At 40.9% G+C, this 18,308-nt stretch overlaps 2 protein-coding genes across 8 annotated transcripts in view; one reads left to right on the top strand and one right to left on the bottom strand.

The window, feature by feature from the left end:
- fancl.L (FA complementation group L L homeolog) overlaps positions 1 to 12,949 on the top strand; it is a 35,397-nt gene extending 22,448 nt beyond the window's left edge. The window contains 6 exon segments of one of the 2 annotated variants that reach the window (NM_001095692.1): positions 1,190 to 1,273; positions 2,797 to 2,842; positions 2,920 to 3,001; positions 6,206 to 6,322; positions 9,371 to 9,442; positions 12,813 to 12,848. In NM_001095692.1, coding sequence (NP_001089161.1) covers positions 1,190 to 1,273; positions 2,797 to 2,842; positions 2,920 to 3,001; positions 6,206 to 6,322; positions 9,371 to 9,442; positions 12,813 to 12,848 — 437 coding nt within the window. 2 annotated transcript variants of the gene reach the window in all.
- The window catches only part of vrk2.L (VRK serine/threonine kinase 2 L homeolog), a 67,710-nt gene continuing 62,133 nt past the window's right edge, over positions 12,732 to 18,308 (bottom strand). For 4 of the 6 annotated variants that reach the window (XM_018261643.2, XM_018261644.2, XM_018261641.2 and 1 more), the window contains 2 exons: positions 16,575 to 16,682; positions 12,732 to 13,170 (listed from right to left, as the gene is read on the bottom strand). In XM_018261643.2, coding sequence (XP_018117132.1) covers positions 12,904 to 13,170; positions 16,575 to 16,682 — 375 coding nt within the window. In that variant the 3' untranslated portion in view covers positions 12,732 to 12,903. 6 annotated transcript variants of the gene reach the window in all.

Consider the following 18,308-nt stretch of genomic DNA (forward strand, 5'->3'; position numbering starts at 1 on the left):
GAGGAGGGAGGGGGACCTACATAGGGTAGGGGGGGTAGGGTTTTTTTTTTTTAGTTAAGGGTTGAATTCTCCTTTAAAGGAGAAGGAAAGCTACGGAGGTATTTTATTGCCAATAGATTAGCTGCAATAGTGCAAGCTAGAATGCTATATTTATTCTGTAGAATGTTTTACCATACCTGAATAAATAGCTCAAGAAACTCTCTGTTTGTTTAGGATAGGAGCTGCAGTATTAACATGGTGTGACATCACTTCCTGCCTGAGTCTCTCCCTGCTCTGGGCTCAGATTACAGTAGAGAAGGGAGGGGGAGGGGAAGAGGAGCAAACTGAGCATGCTCTTGCCCAGGGCAATGAGGTTTAAGCTGAAGGCAGGAAGTCTGATACAGAAGCCCATGAGTACACAATAGAAGGAAAGAAATGCAGTGTTTCTTTTGACAGGGGACTCAGAGCAGCACTACTTTTCGGGTTTACTGGTATATTTAGATGGACCTTTCTGATAAGGCTTACATAGTTTTAACCTTTCCTTCTCCTTTAAAGGGCACCTGTTATCCCCAACCAAAGGTGTGGGCGAATAGAGGCCGCATTCCGGTTGGGGATAACAGTAGTTTTTTTTTTTAAAAAAATGCCCACCCCGCCAGTGCTACGCTACCCACACCGGGAGCGAGCGAGCGAGCGAGCAGCCATGTTGTGTCACTCGCATGCGCATAACGTTCATGTGACGTCACGCACATTTTTGTTATGCACATGCGAGTAACCGGACATGGCTGCTCGCTCCCTCCCGGTGCGGGTAGCATAGCGCTGGCGGGGGGCATTTTAAAAGAAACAACTGTTATCCACAACCGGAATGCAGGCTCTATTAGCTTGCACCTTTGGTTGGGGATAACCTTTTTACCCAACAGGTGCCCTTTATGAAACACTACTGTAAGTTACATAAATAAGCTGCTGTATAACCATGGGGGCAGCCATTCAAGATGAACAGGGCAGAACAGAGGCCCGGGTTATACAGCAGATCTAATAGATACACTCTGTGGAATACAATGGCTTTAGTTCTTACACATTAAAATATACAGGGTCAAATCTCATTCATGGCTTTCTACGGGACTAGAGAATGAAATCTCTCCCATATACAATTCGACAGTTTGTCACCAAGAAATGTCCTTAATAATATTTTATTCCTGTGTTTATGTTGTAGGTAACAATGTATCCATTACAATAGATGTGGACCCTAAGCACCCAGCAATGCTTCCGGAATGCTATTTCCTTGGAGCTGAGCACGGTAGGATACTGATCCCATTGCAGGTATGGGACCTGTTTTCCAAAGTTCTTTTCTGGATAAGGGATCTTTCCATATTTTGGATCTCAATGCCTTAAGTCCAATAAAAAATGATTTAAAGATTCATTAGACCCAATAGGATTGTTTTGCCTCCAATAAGGATTAATTATATCTTAGTATTAGCAGCACCACATTTCTCCAGCGTCTTTATTTTAAATTGATTTTAAAAGGGGGAAGTGTGAGAGCACAAAGGAGTTGCCGCAGAGTTTGGATGAGAGCAACGGCAGGACCAAATGCTTCACCACACCACAACACTGCAGCAAACTATTCACTTGTACAGGATTTTGCCCCTAAACAAGTGAGTGGGTAAACTGATAACTCCTTGAAAGTATACCTCTATATCTGCTCTAGCTGAGACATGGTACAGTTATGGGATCTGTTTTCCAGAAGCCTGTTATCCAGAGAGTTACCGATTACGAGGAGGCCATCTCCCACTGAATCCAGTTTAATCAAATTTAAAATTATTTCATATTTCTCTGTAATAAAACAGTACCATGTACTTATTTCCATTATTTCTAGTATGGTTTTGCTTCCTATAAGGATTAATAACATATTAGTTGGGATCAAGTACAAGGTAATGTTTTATTATTACAGAGAAAATAGGAAATCATTTTTCAAAATTTGGATAAAATGGAGTCTATGGGAGATGGCCTTTCTGTAATCGGGAGCTTTCTGGATCCCATACCTGTATTATTATTATGATTATAAATAATCCTTGGTGGTGGCAAAACTGCCCTATTGGGTTTAATGTTTGAATTATTTTTTTTAGGAGTCGTGGGGGCTGATTCACTAAGGGTCGAATATCGAGGGTTAATTAACCCTCGATATTCGACTAGGAATCGAAATCCTTCGACATCGAAGTCGAAGGATTTAGCGCAGATAGTTCGATCGAACGATTATTCCTTCGATCGAACGATTAAATCCTTCGAATGGAACGATTCGAAGGTTTTAAATCCAACGATCGAAGGAAAATCCTTCGATCAAAAAAAGTTAGCCAAGCCTATGGGGACCTTCCCCATAGGCTAACATTGACTTCGGTAGCTTTTAGATGGCGAACTAGGGGGTTAAAGTTTTTTTTAAAGAGACAGTACTTCGACTATCGAATGGTCGAATAGTCGAACGATTTTTACTACGAATCCTTCGATTCGTAGTCGAAGTAGCCCATTCGATGGTCGAGTTTTTTTTACTTCAAATCCTTCACTCGAAGTTAGTGAATCGGCCCCTTAAGGTATGGAGATCCAAATTACAGAAAGACCCCTAATCTGGAATGGTAAGGGGTCCAAAGGATTCTGGAAAGCAGGTCCCATACCTGTACAAGTGAGATGAAGTGTTTTGGTGCAATGAGAATTATATTTGTACTGTTGAAAGACAAAGGAGTGGGAGAGACCTAGAGGGCAGAGAAACTTCTACAATCGTCATTTATTTTTATTTTATGATAAAATATTCTTCTTCATTTCTACTTTTAGTGGTGAATCCATTAAGAGAGAAACTGAATTTAAATATTCACTTATGGTGAGTAAGAGCTCCTTTCCATCAAATCCAATGGCGCGATTTTCAGCTGCATTTCACGTGTTTATTTTACATTGTAGGGATCCAGAAAACGGCTTACTGCAGAACTTGAAAGATGTCTTGGAAATTGAATTTCCGCCACGATCTAGTGTCGAAAAGTCTGTAAGTCTTTCACCTTTTTTTTTAGGGATGCACCGTTTGGGATTCGAGCTTTTTCAGCAGGATTCGGCCGAATCCTTTTGCCCGGCCAAACCGAGGTGGGAAGGGAAATCGGGTGACTTTAGGTCACAAAACAAGGAAGTAAAAAAAATGTTTTCCCCTTCTCACCTCTAATTTGATATGAAAGTTAGGATTAGGTTCGGTATTCAGACGAATCTTTCGCGAAGGATTCGGGAGTTCGGCTGAATACAAAATAGTGGATTTGCTTCATCCCTACTTTTTTTGATTTAAAGAGGTGGATCACCTTTAAGGTAACTTTTATTATATTAGAGAATGGCCAACTCTAAGCAACTTTTCAATTGTTTTTTATTTTTTTAGTTTTGTAGTTATTTGCCTTTTTCTTCTGAATATTTGCAGCTTTCAAATGGGCGTCGCTGACCCCATTTAAAAAACAAATGCTCTGTAAGGCTTCAAATGTATTATTGTTACTTTTTACTATTCATCTTTCTATTCCGGCCTCTTCTATTCATATCCCAGTCTCTTATTCAAATCAATGCATGGTTGCTAAATTAATTTGAACCCTAGCAACCAGATTGCTGAAATTGCAAATTGAAGAGCTGCTGAATAAAAAGCTAAATAACTCAAAAACCTTAAATAATAAAAAAATCAAAACCAATTCCGAATTGTCTCAGAATATCACTCTCTACATGATAATAAAAGTTATCTTAAGGCGAACAATCCCTTTAAAGCCAAAAAAAAGTTTGAGAGCATTGTTTGTTTAAGACACTGCACTGACATTATAACTGGTCCCCCATGTGTGATGTTGGCTTCTTGGAAGCAGCACATTGTAAATAGCAGCCATTTATGTATTTTTACTTGTCACTCCCACCCCCACCCTATCATGGGTCATTACATAGCTGATTATTTTATCATTAATTCTATTCTCTTTTTATAAGTTATAATTCCCAGGGGGATGATTATTTCCAGGAAGTGTATCACTACAATGCAAATGTAATTACATATTTAGGCAGTCACTATACAGACTCCTGTCATTTGATCTTTACTTTAAGAATAATGTTTGCAAAGAAGCCTAGAAATAGTCTAAACACTTAATACTTGTACTGCAGGCAGGGGTCAGTTAAAGGGGTTGTTCTCCTTTAGATTACCTTTTAGTATGGCATAGAGAGTGATTTTCTGAGACCGTGTGACATTGGTTTTATTTTTATTTTTATTATTTGTGGCTTTTGAATTATTTAGCTTTTTATTCAGCAGCTTCCCAGTTTGCAATTTCAGCAATCTGGTTGCTAAGTTCCAAATTACCATAGCAACCATGCACTGATTTGAATAAGAGACTGGAATATGAATAGGAGAGGCCTGAATAGAAAGATGATTAATAAAAAAGTAACAATAAAAATAAATGTGTAGCTGTACACAGCATTTGTTTTTTTTAGATGGAGTCCATGACCCCCATATGAAAGCTGCCAAGTTAAAAGAACAGGGAAATTAATTAAAAAACTATAAAAAAAAAAAAAAATAATAATGAAAAGTTGCTTAGCACTATAACATACTAAAAGTTAACTCAAAGGACATGTAAAGCCTACATTTTCCTACCATGTATATAAGTTGGGCATATCTTTCCCACCAAGCCACATCATTTGTACTGTATATACCCCCTCCATCTGCCAGCACCATCACATTTTCCTAAAACAAAGAGCAGCTTTCACCCAGCGGCCATATTCCCTGACACATCATCAGTAACATCTGAAAGCAGGACATACATGTATGCTGTAAAGTTCATGTAATGCAGAATGCAGGTTTACAAAATACTTTGATATAAAAAGTTCTGCTGGGGTTGAGCACTGTAATGGTGAAGCTGAGCTCAGGAGAAAAAAAAATAGGATCCGACAGCTGGAGTTTCTATGGGAACCAGCAGTGATATTTCTTGGCTGTTAGATTGGATGGTGTGTTTAGTAATCTGAACTGAGAAGAACTGAGCATGCTCATGAGCCAACAGCCAATGTAAATTCCTGAGGGATGAGGGAGAGTGGGTTAGAGGAGGAGAAGAAATTCTAAGTGATTAAAGGGCAACTAAAGTCTAAAATAGAATAATGTTAGAAATGCTGTATTATGTATACTAAATATAAACATGAACTTACTGCACCAGCAGCCTAAAAAGACAAATGATTTATGCTTTCAAAGTTGGCGCAGGGGGCTGTCATCTTGTAACTTTGTTAGACATTTCTGCAATATCAAGACTCGCACATGCTCAGTGTGGTCTGGGCTTCAGTTGGGAGGTTAAACTTAGGGATCGTCATAAATTATCAAAACAGCACAAGTCAAATAATATCTGCCATAGAAGCCAATACAGCAAGGCTGATTAATAATCATAATATAGAGACTGCACTACAGATACAAATCTCTACAGGGAATCCAACATTGCTGCTCGAGTTCTGGGAAGTAAGGTGGGGGGGCTCCCCCTACCATTTGAAAGTATGATCATTTACCTGCACAGCAGTTGGGGACCATCTGACAATTCCTATCCACAGCAGTAAAAGAAGGGGGAATTGCACTGCATACAGTCAGGTTTATGATAAAAACTGTAGACATCTTTTAATTAAAGTATATTGGAGATAGGTTTCTTTTTCATTAAAGAAAGTAAAAATGGGATTTTATATTTTTGCCTTTACATGCCCTTTAAGGGGATGCTGCAGCCTTACTGTTAGCCTTTTAACAACCAGAGTGGCAGCTATCTAAAGATTTCAAAGAGGCTGTTCACTGATTACATTTTTGTGGGTGTCGGGGGGGATTACATGTCCTTTAAAGGAGAAACAAACCCTTTACCAAAAAAAAACCCTACCCCCCACCCCATGTTGACCCCCCCCCAGTCTAGCTTCCCCCCCCAATTCAGAGTCACAACATCGGAGTTCACCGCAGCCATCTTCCGGGTCTTCACTGAGCTCAGACAGAGACCGGCAAAGTGGCCCATGCGCAGTTGGAACAATTTACCAGTTTTACAGCAACTGCGCATGCATCTAAATGGTTGGAAACTGCTGAAGCGCCGGAAGAAGACATGAAGACCCGGAAGATGGTTGCGGTGAACTCCGATGCTGTATCTCTGCTCCGAGAGGTAAAAAAAAGAAACTGTTACAATGAATAGTGCTGGCAAAGGCTCTCATAAAAATATAATATAATATTCTTTTTTTAAAGGATTTCAGCATGGATTGTGGCATATGTTACGCCTATCGACTGGACTCTGCCATACCAGATCAAGTGTGCGACGACCCCCGTTGTGGGCAGCCTTTCCATCAAGCCTGTCTGTATGAGGTCAGTGGATTCACTCCCCTGTCAATAAAACTAGTCAAGAAAGAAATCTATTATTGGAGTTGGGAGTTATTTTTCAGCCATATTGGCGCTAGGGGAATGAAGGCGAATACTGTATATGTTTTACCTGGGAAATAAAGACACCATTTAGGACAGGGGTCCCCAACCGCCGGGCCGCGGACACTCCTGAATTGGGCCGCCAAACAATTAACGTGTTGTGTGAATTGGACTCTGAGCTCCGACCCCCCCCCCCCCCCCCCGGTCCTTGCAAAAAAAAAAATTGGCTCTTCTTTTGTCCCCGGGAGTCCCCGGGACTCCTGACTTACGAGTATTTTACTTTTTCTCGAAAAACTGAGAAGGTATGGTTCAAAAGCCAGAACCAGGGGAGGTGATATGTTGACCAGTAGTGTTGGGCGAATAAATTCGGCAGGCACGAACCTCCGCTTTTCGCCGCTGGCAAATAAATTTGCGAAAATTGCAGGAGAGTAAAAAAAATTTGGATGTGCGTCGGAAAAGTTGCTTGCATCAAAACCGTCAAAACATAATTCCGACGCCCATTGACTTTAACGACCGGGATAAAATCGACGCGGGAGTCAAAATTCCAGTTAGACAAATTTTCGACGTTTCAAAAAAATTCAAACTTCGCATTTCGAAAATTCCCACAAATTTGCCCATCACTATTGGACAGACAAGATCCTCAATGTGACCGAGCTCAGAATTCCTGCCATATACATTTCAACACCGTGACAAACAGGAATAGATGAACCCATGTAGCCAAAGCTATAGACTTGGGAAAGTTCCGGCCACTTTTAGACACTTGAATTGATCTGCTTGAGTGAGCTGTGAACATCACAAGCCTCCTATAATTGTAACCAACTCAGTATTTTGAAATAAATGTATTCTTTCCACTCGAGCCAGCAATTTAGGACCAACAGGGCTACTAGAGTATCACGGCAAGCTTTGATGGCTCCCCAAGATAGAGGTTGCCTGGAACTCTTTACTTTGTTACAGTCATGCTTTGCAAAACATTGGAGAAAAACTCCACTGGTGATGTTGATCATAACAACCAATCGGACCTTTGCTTTTGTTTTCTAACTTGTAGGTGATTGTTGAGATCAAATTGCCTATTGGTTGCTTTGGGCAACACGACCGGTGATGTTTTACACAGCATGATAAATAGGCCCCTGTATAGTTATAACTAGTTACATCAGGTTGCAGGAAATTCCCTGCAGTGTCTCTTATTCCGTCCACACTTTAAAGACTCCTGCTGGCCGTGTATGGGGAGATTGAAGCAGCGATTTCGCCCCTTCAGATCGAGCCGGAAAATATTGCCTAAAAATTAGCCATACAGCCACTGGATGAAAAGAGCTGGTAACAAGCGGCACAAGATTTATTAATTTTCTGTACAGCTCAGTTATTTCTAACAGTGCTATAGCTTTAAGTCTCAGGGGCATGATCTAGTTTGGATGGTTTTTTGTACCATTCTCTCATGCCCTTGAGACTTAAAGGAGAAGGCAAGGCTTGCAGCACTTGGGGGTGCCAAATGTTAGGCACCCCCGAGTGATTGTATTGACTTACCTGAAACCCCGGGCCAGTGCTCCTATCAGCAGAAAACTGCACCGGCCCAGGGTTATTTCAGCAGGCACCACGGAGCGATCTTCTTCAGCTTCTTCTTTCTTCAAATTTCCAGGGGCAGATGCATGCGCTGTAGAATTAAATAGGCGACTTTTTAGTTTAAGTTTGGCTTTTTGCTCTAATGCGCAGCCGCGTGAAGAAAGAGAAAGCAGGAAGAAGATCTCCGTGGTGCTCACTGGTATAACCCCGGGCCCGTGCAGTTTTCTGCTAATAGGAGCACCAGCCCAGGGTTTCAGGTAAGTCAATACAATCACTTGGGGGTGCCTAACATTTGGCACCCCCAAGGGGAAGTAGACTTTCCTTCTCCTATAAAGCTAGGCACAGCTCTCTAAATGCTAAGGGGCACATTCACCAAGCTCGGGTGAACGGATAGAGGGAAAAAAGCTCAAATTTCGAGTCGTTTTTTGTGCTCCTCGACTATCGAATTGGCGTAAATTTGCCTGAGTAGAATGATTCGAATAGATCGAGCGCAAAAACGCTGCGACTATTCGCCCATTCAATAGTCTAAGTACTGGATCAAGCGCAAAAACGATGCGACTATCGTTTTTGCGCTCGATAGTCGAAGTACTGTCTCTTTTAAAAATACTTCGACTGCCTACTTCGCCACCTAAAACCTACCGAATTGCTTTAAAAGCCTATTGGAGAGTCCCATAGGCTTGTTTTCCAAGTTTTTGATAGAATAAAAAGGCATTCGATCGAATGAAAATCCTTCAAGCGAATATTCGATTGTGCGCCTATTCGCTTGGTGAATATTCAACTATTCGCCAGCGCGTAAATGCGCCCGAATTGCCTATTCGATTCTATTCCCCAGTCGAATTTCGAGGGATTTAACCCCTCGAAATTTGACCCGTGATACATCTGCCCCTAAATATCCTCCTGTCTCTGCCTGTAGTGGGAGTGTTGTTTGGTCATTGCCGTAGCCGGCTGTTGTAAATCTGCTCTCTGGAGCCGTGTCCGTTTGGTCAAAAGGCAGCTCAGGGGATCAGTCCCTTTTATCCACTGACTCACAATGGCTCAGTCTTATCAGCCAACAACTGGATTTTACTTTCAACTGAATACTGGAATGGCTTCACATCAAGCTTGATTACAGAACTTATTTTCTGTTCCTGCATGTGATGTGCAGTTAGAGAAAAACTCAACCTCCCTCCTCCCCTGTCGTGTACTGACCCTCCCACCGATGATGTCACAAAAGGGGTGGGGCTTGCCTATAAAGCAGGAAGCTGTCGGTGTAAGGTTGCAGGTGGGAAAATCAGGCAGAAGAGCTCAACCCGAGCCGGTGACCTGCAAATAGTTGCCCAACCCGCGGGTATCCCACACATCACTGTGTTCCTTGTATTATCACTGATATTTTATTTGTACATTTGCAATAATAAGAAGATTTATTTCGCTGACTTTATACGTTTTTTCTCTCCTTAGTGGCTCAGAGGTTTGCCCTCCAGCAGACAAAGCTTCAACATTATATACGGCGAATGTCCCTACTGTAACAAGGTACGAGCACATTTTTATAACATTAAGTTATTTATACACAGACTATGCCTGTTGACTGAGAGAAAGCTAAATGTTACTACAACAAGAACCATTACACTAGGGGTGACCCACCTTGGAGCTTGACTTATAAATGATGGCCATTCTTACCAGCGACTCTCCAATGAGACCTGTCAGTGTTTGGTGACACTCAGCGTGAGACAGCTCAGAATAAAGCAGGAAACAGAGGGATTACAACAATGTGCTCGATAAAGTCAGAACGGATGTGTATGGGACTGATCTAATTACGCCTGCATTCTACATTTACTTGCCATAACCCCTGTTAACCGCTGGCATTTCTAGGTTACTGGACAACAGCCCCCAGAATTTTCTGTTGAGGAAGTAGCCACTACTCTACTGTTTATCTTTGTAGGTTTCCCTCTCCCCAATTACATTTAGCAAAGAGTCTCTTCCTATTCATTCTCATTTGGAAAGGCACCTTCTTCCTATTGGTTTTGGACAAGGACATTTATCCTATTACTAGTCAGTAAAATGTTTCAGTAAGATTCAAGCTATATTATGTTTTAACTTCCTTGTAACCAGGCCTGGACTGGGAGTCAAAATAGGCCCTGCCATTCCAAGTACACAGAGGCCCAAACAGCCCCCTACCAGCCCACACAGCCTCCTACCAGCCCACTATATGGTAACTTTCTATGGAACCATACAGCAGCCCCTCTGGCATTTGCCAGAACCCACAGATTGCCAGTCCGGGCCTGCTTGTAACACTGACCTTACTCCTAACCCTAAACTTACTGTAACCCTACTCCTAACCCTAAACTTACTGTAACCCTAACCCAAACTTGTAACCCTAACCCTAAACTTACTTGTAACCCTAACTCTACTCCTAACCCTAAACTTACTGCTACCCTAAATTAACTCCTAACCCTAAACCTTACCCAGTCATACAGGGCACAGTTGCACACAGAATATGTAGTGGAGTTTGTGCCAAACTGGAAAATATCTTTGTTTGCATTTATACACAATATGCAACAGTGGCTTGTGGCTCAGTGGGTTACAATTCCAGTAGTCGATTCTGGCTAAGCTGCACAGGCTCCTGCCTACATTGGCTTCCTTCCACTACTCCAGTTTGCTCCCACACTCTAATACAGGGGTAGGGAACCTGCGGCTCTAGAGCCGCATGCGGCTCTTCATCCTGCTTGCTGCGGCTCAGTCTTGCGGCTTTGCCTGTCAGGTCGTATTTACAGCCCTCATACCTGCTGGCGGTTCTTGAGTGTGCGACCGCGGTAAGCACACTCAAGAAGCCGCCAGCAGGTGTGAGGGCCGTATAGACGTCCCAGGAGTGACAGGCAAGACTGAGCCACAGCAAGATGATTCATCATGGTCCTTACCGCAATCACACACTCAAGACAAGAGAGACGATCAGCTGGAGCTTCAGAAACAGAAGTCACAGATGAGAACACTAGCATTTAATAGGGCTATTCAGTGTTTAATTTATTTCAAAGTAGCCCTACATATACACAATGCACTTCTGTTTGTTGTATTCTGTTGGTGTAACAGTTAAAATTAAAAAAAGGTTAAAAAAGTTTATAAGCTGTGTTATGTTTTGCGGCTCCAGACTATTTTTCTTTAGTGGGAGAGGGGCAAAATGGCTCTTTTGATAGTAAAGGTTGCTGACCCCTGCTCTAATACATATGGGCAGGTGAAGTGGATCCTGATATTCTACGATCTACATTATGTTTTTGCAAGAACCACAAGCACTGACATAAGCCACTGGGTTTCAGAACACACTACACGATACAGCTCTGCAAACCATAATGAGCTATTTATTGCAAACCCACTATCTACGTACTTCTAGCAAGTGTCCAGCAAATGTATTCATGTTACATCAATCTCATCACAGGCCACTCTTGCTTCTCAAGTGCACAAGAAACAGCGATTTTGCTGCCACTGCTGCCCTGAAATTGCTAATTGTCAGCACAAAAATACCCACCGACTTAGCATGGGCTGCAAAACACCTATCATCGACCTTAAAGGAACAGTTCAGTATAAAAATAAAAACTGGGTAGCTAGGCTGTGAAAATAAAAAAATTGTCTAATATAGTTATTTAACCAAAAATTTAATGTATAAAGACTGGAGTGACTGGATGTCTAACATAACAGCCAGAACACTACTTCCTGCTTTTCAGCTCTCTAACTCTGAGTTAGTCCGCGACTTTAAAGGGGGGCCACATGGTAAATTTCTGTTCAGTGAGTTTGCAATTGATCCTCAGCATTCAGCTCAGATTCAAAAGCAACAGATATGACCCATGTGGACCTCCCTCAAGTTACTGCCTGGTTACCAGGGTAACCAATCAGTGGAAACTAAGAGATTTGCAAAGCAGGAAGTTGGATTCTGGCTATTATGTTAGACATCCAGTCACTCCAGCCTTTATACATTACATTTTTGTCTAACTAACGATATTAGAAACATGTTTTATTTTGCACAGCCTATCTATTTACCCAGTTTTTATTTTCACACTGAACTGTTCCTTTAAAGGAGAAGGAAAACTACCAAAGCAGTTTATTGCCAATAGATTAGCCACAATAGTGAAGGTACAACACTATATTTATTCTGCAGAATGCTTTACCATACCTTAGTAAACCACTCTACAATCTATTTCTGTTTGTTTCGTATAGCAGCTGTCACATTAGCTTGCTGTGACATCACTTCATGCATGAATCAATTCCCTTCTCAGTCATAGGTCTGGGCTCAGATTACAGCAGGGAGGGGAGGAGGGGGAGAGGAACAAACTGAGCATGCTCAAGCCCTAGCCCTGGAGGTTTAAGCTGAAGGCAGGAAGTCTGATACAGAAGCCCATGAGTACACAATAAAAGGAAAGAAATGCTGTGTTTCTTTTGACAGAGGACTCAGAGCAACATTACTTTGAGGGTTTACTGGTGTATTTATATAGACCTTTCTGATAAAGCTTATGTATAGCCTGTCCTCCTTTAAAGGAGAAGTTAAATGACTGGGAGGTGCCAAATATTATTCTAAGCCACAAGCCCCGGGTCGGTGCAGCTTTCTGTGGACAGACACAGCCCCGGGGTGTAAGGTAAGTGATTAGAATCACTGGGGGTGCCTACAATTTGGCACCTCAGTGATTTTTAACTTTTCTTCTCCTTTAAATATTTCCATGTGAAAGAGAAACATAATCATTTTTCAGTTGTGTGTAAAGCAAATATAAAGACCATTGTTACTTGCTGGAGAAAGTAATCAGACCTGTTTTTTCGTTAACTTTTAATTTCATTACTTAAGAGAAAGACTGAGTTTTGTTACAATTACTAAAACATTGTTTGCACTCGGTTTACTTCAATATTCTTGCTTTTCTTCTAGCCCATTACCCTAAAAATGTCGAACAAGAAATCGTGACGCATTCAGAAGTTTCCTGTCGGACAGAGATGATTTGAGAAATCGGCTGAATCCATCAAAACCCATAAAATACAATGTAAATTGTCAGCAAAAGCACAGGAATGGCCACACCGTATTTACAAAGGTCTCTGCAATAATGACGACTGACTTCAGAATTGTCATCGGAGGTAGAAACGTCCTGAAAGATTGATGAATTTTGGTATCTGTTTGGAAACGGTTCTTCTTCATCTTCTGCAGGATATGTGTAACTCAAACGTCTCTTTGAAATCCCCGTATCCTGTACAAAACAAGTATGGCCGTCCTCCCTTTCTCCTGAGAAGAACTAGCAGAACAAAACAGATCGTCCTCGTTAGCAGAAGAAATACTCGTGCAATGTTTGGGGTTGTTCACCTTTGAGTTATTGAAGGTTTTTGAGTTATTTAGTTTTTTATTCAGCAGCTCTCAGTTCGCATTTTCTGCAATCTGGTTGCTAGGGTCCAAATTCCCCTAGCAACCATGCACTGATTTGAATAAGAGACAGGAATATGAACAGGAGAGGGTCTGAAAAGAAAGATGAGTAATAAAAAGTAGCAATACCAATAAATGTGTAGCCTTACAGAGCATTCGTTTTTTAGATGGGGTCACTGACCCCCATTTGAAAGCTGGAAAGAAGAAGGCGATTAATTAAACTATAAAAAATAATAATGAAGACCAATTGAAAAATTATTCTATAACATACTAAGGGGCCCATTTACTTAGCTCGAGTGAAGGAATAGAGGAAAAATACTTAGAATTTCGAATGTTTTTTTTTTTTTGGCTACTTCGACTTCGAATCGAATGATTCGAACTAAAAATCGTTCGACCATTCGATAGTAGAAGTACTGCCTCTAAGAAAAAACATCGACCCCCTAGTTCGCCACCTAAAAGCTACCGAAGTCAATGTTAGCTTGGCTATCTTTTTTTGATCGAACAAAAATCGTTCGATCGATGGATTAAAATCCTTCGAATCGAAGTATTTTTCGATCGATCGAACAAATAGCGCTAAATCCTTAGACTTCTATATTCGAAGTCGAAGGATTTAACTTTGACAGTCGAATATCGACGTTAATTAACCCTCGATATTCAATCCTATGTAAATTTGCCCCTAAAAGTTAACGTAAGGTGAACCACCCCTTTAGTATGTTATAGAATGGATAATTCTAAGCAACTTTTCAACTGGCCTTCATTTTTTCTTTTTTACTTTTTTTTTTTTATTTGGGGTCACTGACTCCATCTTAAAACAAATGCTCTGTAAGGCTACACATTTGTTATTGCTACTTTTTATTACCTTTCTATTCAGGCCTCTCCTACTCCAGTCTCTTATTCAAGTCAATGTACGGTTGCTAGGGTAATTTGGATCCTAGCAACCAGATTGTGGAAATTGCAAACTGGAGAGCTGTTGAATAAAAAGCTAAATAACTCAAACCACAAATAATACGAAATGAAAACCAATTACAAATTATCTCAGAATATCACTCTCTACATCATACTGAAAGTTAATTTAGAAGTTAACAATCCCTTTATTATTTTTTAGTACTTTAGTATTTAAAGGAGAATTAAACCCTGAAACCAGATATGGATAATGCTGTGTTTTCTATACTGACTAATGTGTCAGACTCTCTATTTATGGTTCAGGCCTTCAAAGTTGGGTGGATTGTGTTTGTGGCACATGCTCAGAGTGATCTGGGCAGCCATTGAGAAGCTATGAGGTCATAGAAGCTGATTCTACAACGCTGACTATTAAATTCTGATTTATACTGTGCTGTCGTGTAATTGAGAATGGGAATTAATTACTAATCACTGAGTTATTGTCTCCGTAAACACAAAGTCCAATAGTCTGATCAATTTGGAGTTCTTTGCACCCTTCCTGACATTCCAGTTATTTTCGGAGAAGAAACTCTAATCGAGTTTTTAAAAGTTTTTGGCTCGAGCCTATTTACCCGAGTTTTGAAAATTAGATTTTTTTTAAAATAAATTTCCATTGGGCGAATTTCGAGTTTATAGCCGTTTTAAATAACTCCCGTGAACTTGAAATTCAACCCTTGATAAATCGGCCTATAAATGTGTAGCTTTACAGAGCAAGTGTTTTATTTAGAGTCAGTGACCCCCATACAAAAGCTGCCAAGAGTTAAAGGGGTTGTTAATCTCTTAAATTAACTTTTAGTATGTCATAGAATGGCTCATTTTAAGCAACTTTTCTATTGGTCTTCGTTATTTATTTTGTATAGTCTTTGAATTATTTGCCTTTTTCTTCTGACTCGTTCCAGCTTCCAAAAAAGGGTCACTGACCCCATCTGAAAACAAAAGCTCTGTAAGGCTACACATCTATTGTTACTGCTACTTTTTATTACTCTTCTTTCTATTCAGGCCTCTCCTATTCATATTCCAGCCTCTTGTTGAAATCAGTGCATGGTTGCTAGGGTATTTTTGGACCCTAGTAACCAGATTGTACTGCAAATTGCGAGCAGCTGAATAAAAAGCTAAAAAAATACAAATAATAATAAAACAATTGCAAATTATCTCAGAATATAACCATCTATATCATACTAAATGTTAATTTAAAGGTGAACAACCCCCTTTAATCTAAAAAGTCATTCTGAATGGACTAAAGATCTCACTATATAAATGGAATTTGCTACAAGTGTTAAGGGCCGTTTTACCTGTGGCACTTTTTACAGCTGGAACCTACTGTACATGTGAAGTCCTGTTTATATAATAGATAGAGTTGTCCTGACCCTTTAAATCAGGGGTGTCCAAACTGCGGCCCAAGGGCCACATGCGGCCCAAGATGCATATGAATGAGGCCCAGCTTGAAACGCTTGGTTCCCAAGGAAACGTCATGTCGCAAAGGATAAAGGAGGAGGGGGGACTCTGCCCATTGCCCAGTTAGTAAAAATAATATAATAAGTCTATTTAATATCCAGGTGTCCCATATTCCAGTGTATAGCTCCATCTGGTTATCCAACTGGTATTGTAGTTCTTTTCTGTGTATTTCCTTTACTTTTACAAATGTATTTCATGTGTGGCCCCAGATAATTTTTATTTTTCCAATGTGGCCCGGCGAGCCAAAAGTTTGGACACCCCTGCTTTAAATCAAGGTGGGGTTTGAAGCACATATAGGGGCAGATTTATCAAGGGTCGAAGTGAAAATTTGAATAAGTTTTTTTTTATCACCAAAACTGTCAAATTCGACTAGGGAGTTATTAAAATTAGATTGAAGTTTTTTTTGTTTGTTTTTTTATTTGAATAAATTAATTATACTCTGGCCCTTTAAGAATTGGAATTTTGACTATTCGCCACCTTAAACCTGCTGAATTGCTGTTTTAGCCTATGGAGGAACGTCCCGGGATCAATTTGGAGTTGTTTGCAGCCTTCCTGACATTCAAGTTGTTTTTCGGAGAAAAAACGAGAAGCGAATTCGATTCGATACTATTCACCCGAGTTCCAAAAATACAATTTTGGAAGTTGCAGTTGATCGAATTTCGAGTTTGTGGGAGTTATCAATAACTTTGAACTCTTAATTCGACTCTTGATAAATCTGCCCCATAATGTGACTCAACAGTAGCCCCTCCCATAGAGAGGCCCCAGTTCTATAAAGAGGTGGCCAGAGCTATTGCCCGCGCAGTTTGTCACATGGGCCCAGCCAGGACCTCCTGATGGTACATTGATGTTTTAGGCAAATCTGTTCCTAACTGAAGAATGTGTTACCTGAGATGGTCTCTGTGGTGCACTGAAGTCTTGTTGATCATAGTAGCCCACACTGTCCGTGTCATAGTCTTTTTCAATATAAACTTGTCTTCTGTTCTTTGACCTTATCTGAAACCATAAATCAACCAGTTCTGATGATCCTTAATTCCCCCTTTAACTCTAAAGATTCATTTACATTACAAAAAGCAGTATGTAAAAAAAGCCACAATTGTTTTGTACTTGGGCTAATCAATTTGCCTGGGCTGAATTCGCTGCGAAAATTCGCCAGGGTCAAACATTTTTAGACGCGCGTCCGGATGTCAACACTATTCGGACGCCCGTTGACTAACGCAAGCATCAAAATTGACGCGCTGTTTCACACAAATTTTTCAGCAAAGCGGGAGAAATTCACCCATCGCTTGCCACCAGCTTCAGGTTAAAACTTGATTTTATTCCGTGTAGCTAAAACGGAATAAAGAGGATATGACGTAACGTTCAAACTACTGTTCAATTTAACCCTTAAAGTTCTTTATAAAAGTTAAAGATTTGTGTTACTTCATTTGGACTGAGCTGCACTTCCACTGTTGGCTTTGTTTTAGCATGCACATACTGACTGCTAGCCCCTTGGCTAATGAGCGGCCGGCATTACACAGAACTCTATCCTTGAGCTACACCAGGAGACACACAGACGTCCCCCTCCAACACTCTGCAGTAATGGGACCCTAAGCTCTTGCCTCTGCTAAAGACGGGGCTCATCTGTGTCTCATGATGCTGCAAACCTGCTCCACGCACTGGATTGTGCTTCGATGAAATAAGAAGTCACAGCATTCACCACTTCATTGCTGGTGCAATTCCTTGTTTATTTAGCCAGTTTTGCCACACAAAACAACAACGTTTCGGGGGGGGGGGGGGGTCTACACCTCTTCATCAGGTTACATCAGTGAGCCTTAAATAACCCCACTTTAGTGATGTCATCATTGTAGGGGGGTGTTACCAGTGCAGTTTGGTGTGTTAAAGTCCATTTCAAATCCATATTTCTCATCTTGAAGTGTTGTAGATCAACAACTCACTATTAAAGGAACAGTTCAGTGTAAAAATGAAAACTGGGTAAATAGATAGGCTGTGCAAAATAAAAAATGTTTCTAATATAGTTAGTTAGCCAAAAATGTAATGTATAAAGGCTGGAGTGACTGGATGTCTAACATAATAGCCAGAACACTACTTCCTGCTTTTCAGCTCTCTAACTCTGAGTTAGTCAGGGACTTGAAGGGGGGCCACATGGGACATTTCTGTTCAGTGAGTTGCAATTGATTCTCCGCATTCAGCGCCGATTCAAAAGCAACAGATATGACCCATGTGGCCCCCCCTCAAGTCTCTGATTGGTTACTGCCTGGTAAACCATCAGTGGAAACCAAGAGAGCTGCATCCCATACACTGGGTTGGCAGCTTTCCCTGGGGCTAGGGTTGACACCTGGCCGGTATTTTACCGGCCTAGCCGGGGCCGGTATTACAAAACCGGCAATGTAGCTGCCAGTAAATTTGTAATACCCTTAAAAAGACCCCTCGGCCTGCCCCCCATCCCCTGTAAACTTAGCTTGTCCTTCGGTTTCTGTCCTGGCTGCACCCCTTTGTGGCACAACCCCGCCCCCTTTGATATAATAAATAAATTAAAACATTTTGTTTGCAGTTTTTGTTTTCAACTCAGATTTTTCAGGAAAACACTTCTCGACCTTTGATAAATCTGCCCCTAGGTGT

Source organism: Xenopus laevis, chromosome 5L (assembly GCF_017654675.1).
Source record: "Xenopus laevis strain J_2021 chromosome 5L, Xenopus_laevis_v10.1, whole genome shotgun sequence".
Classification (NCBI taxonomy): domain Eukaryota; kingdom Metazoa; phylum Chordata; class Amphibia; order Anura; family Pipidae; genus Xenopus; species Xenopus laevis.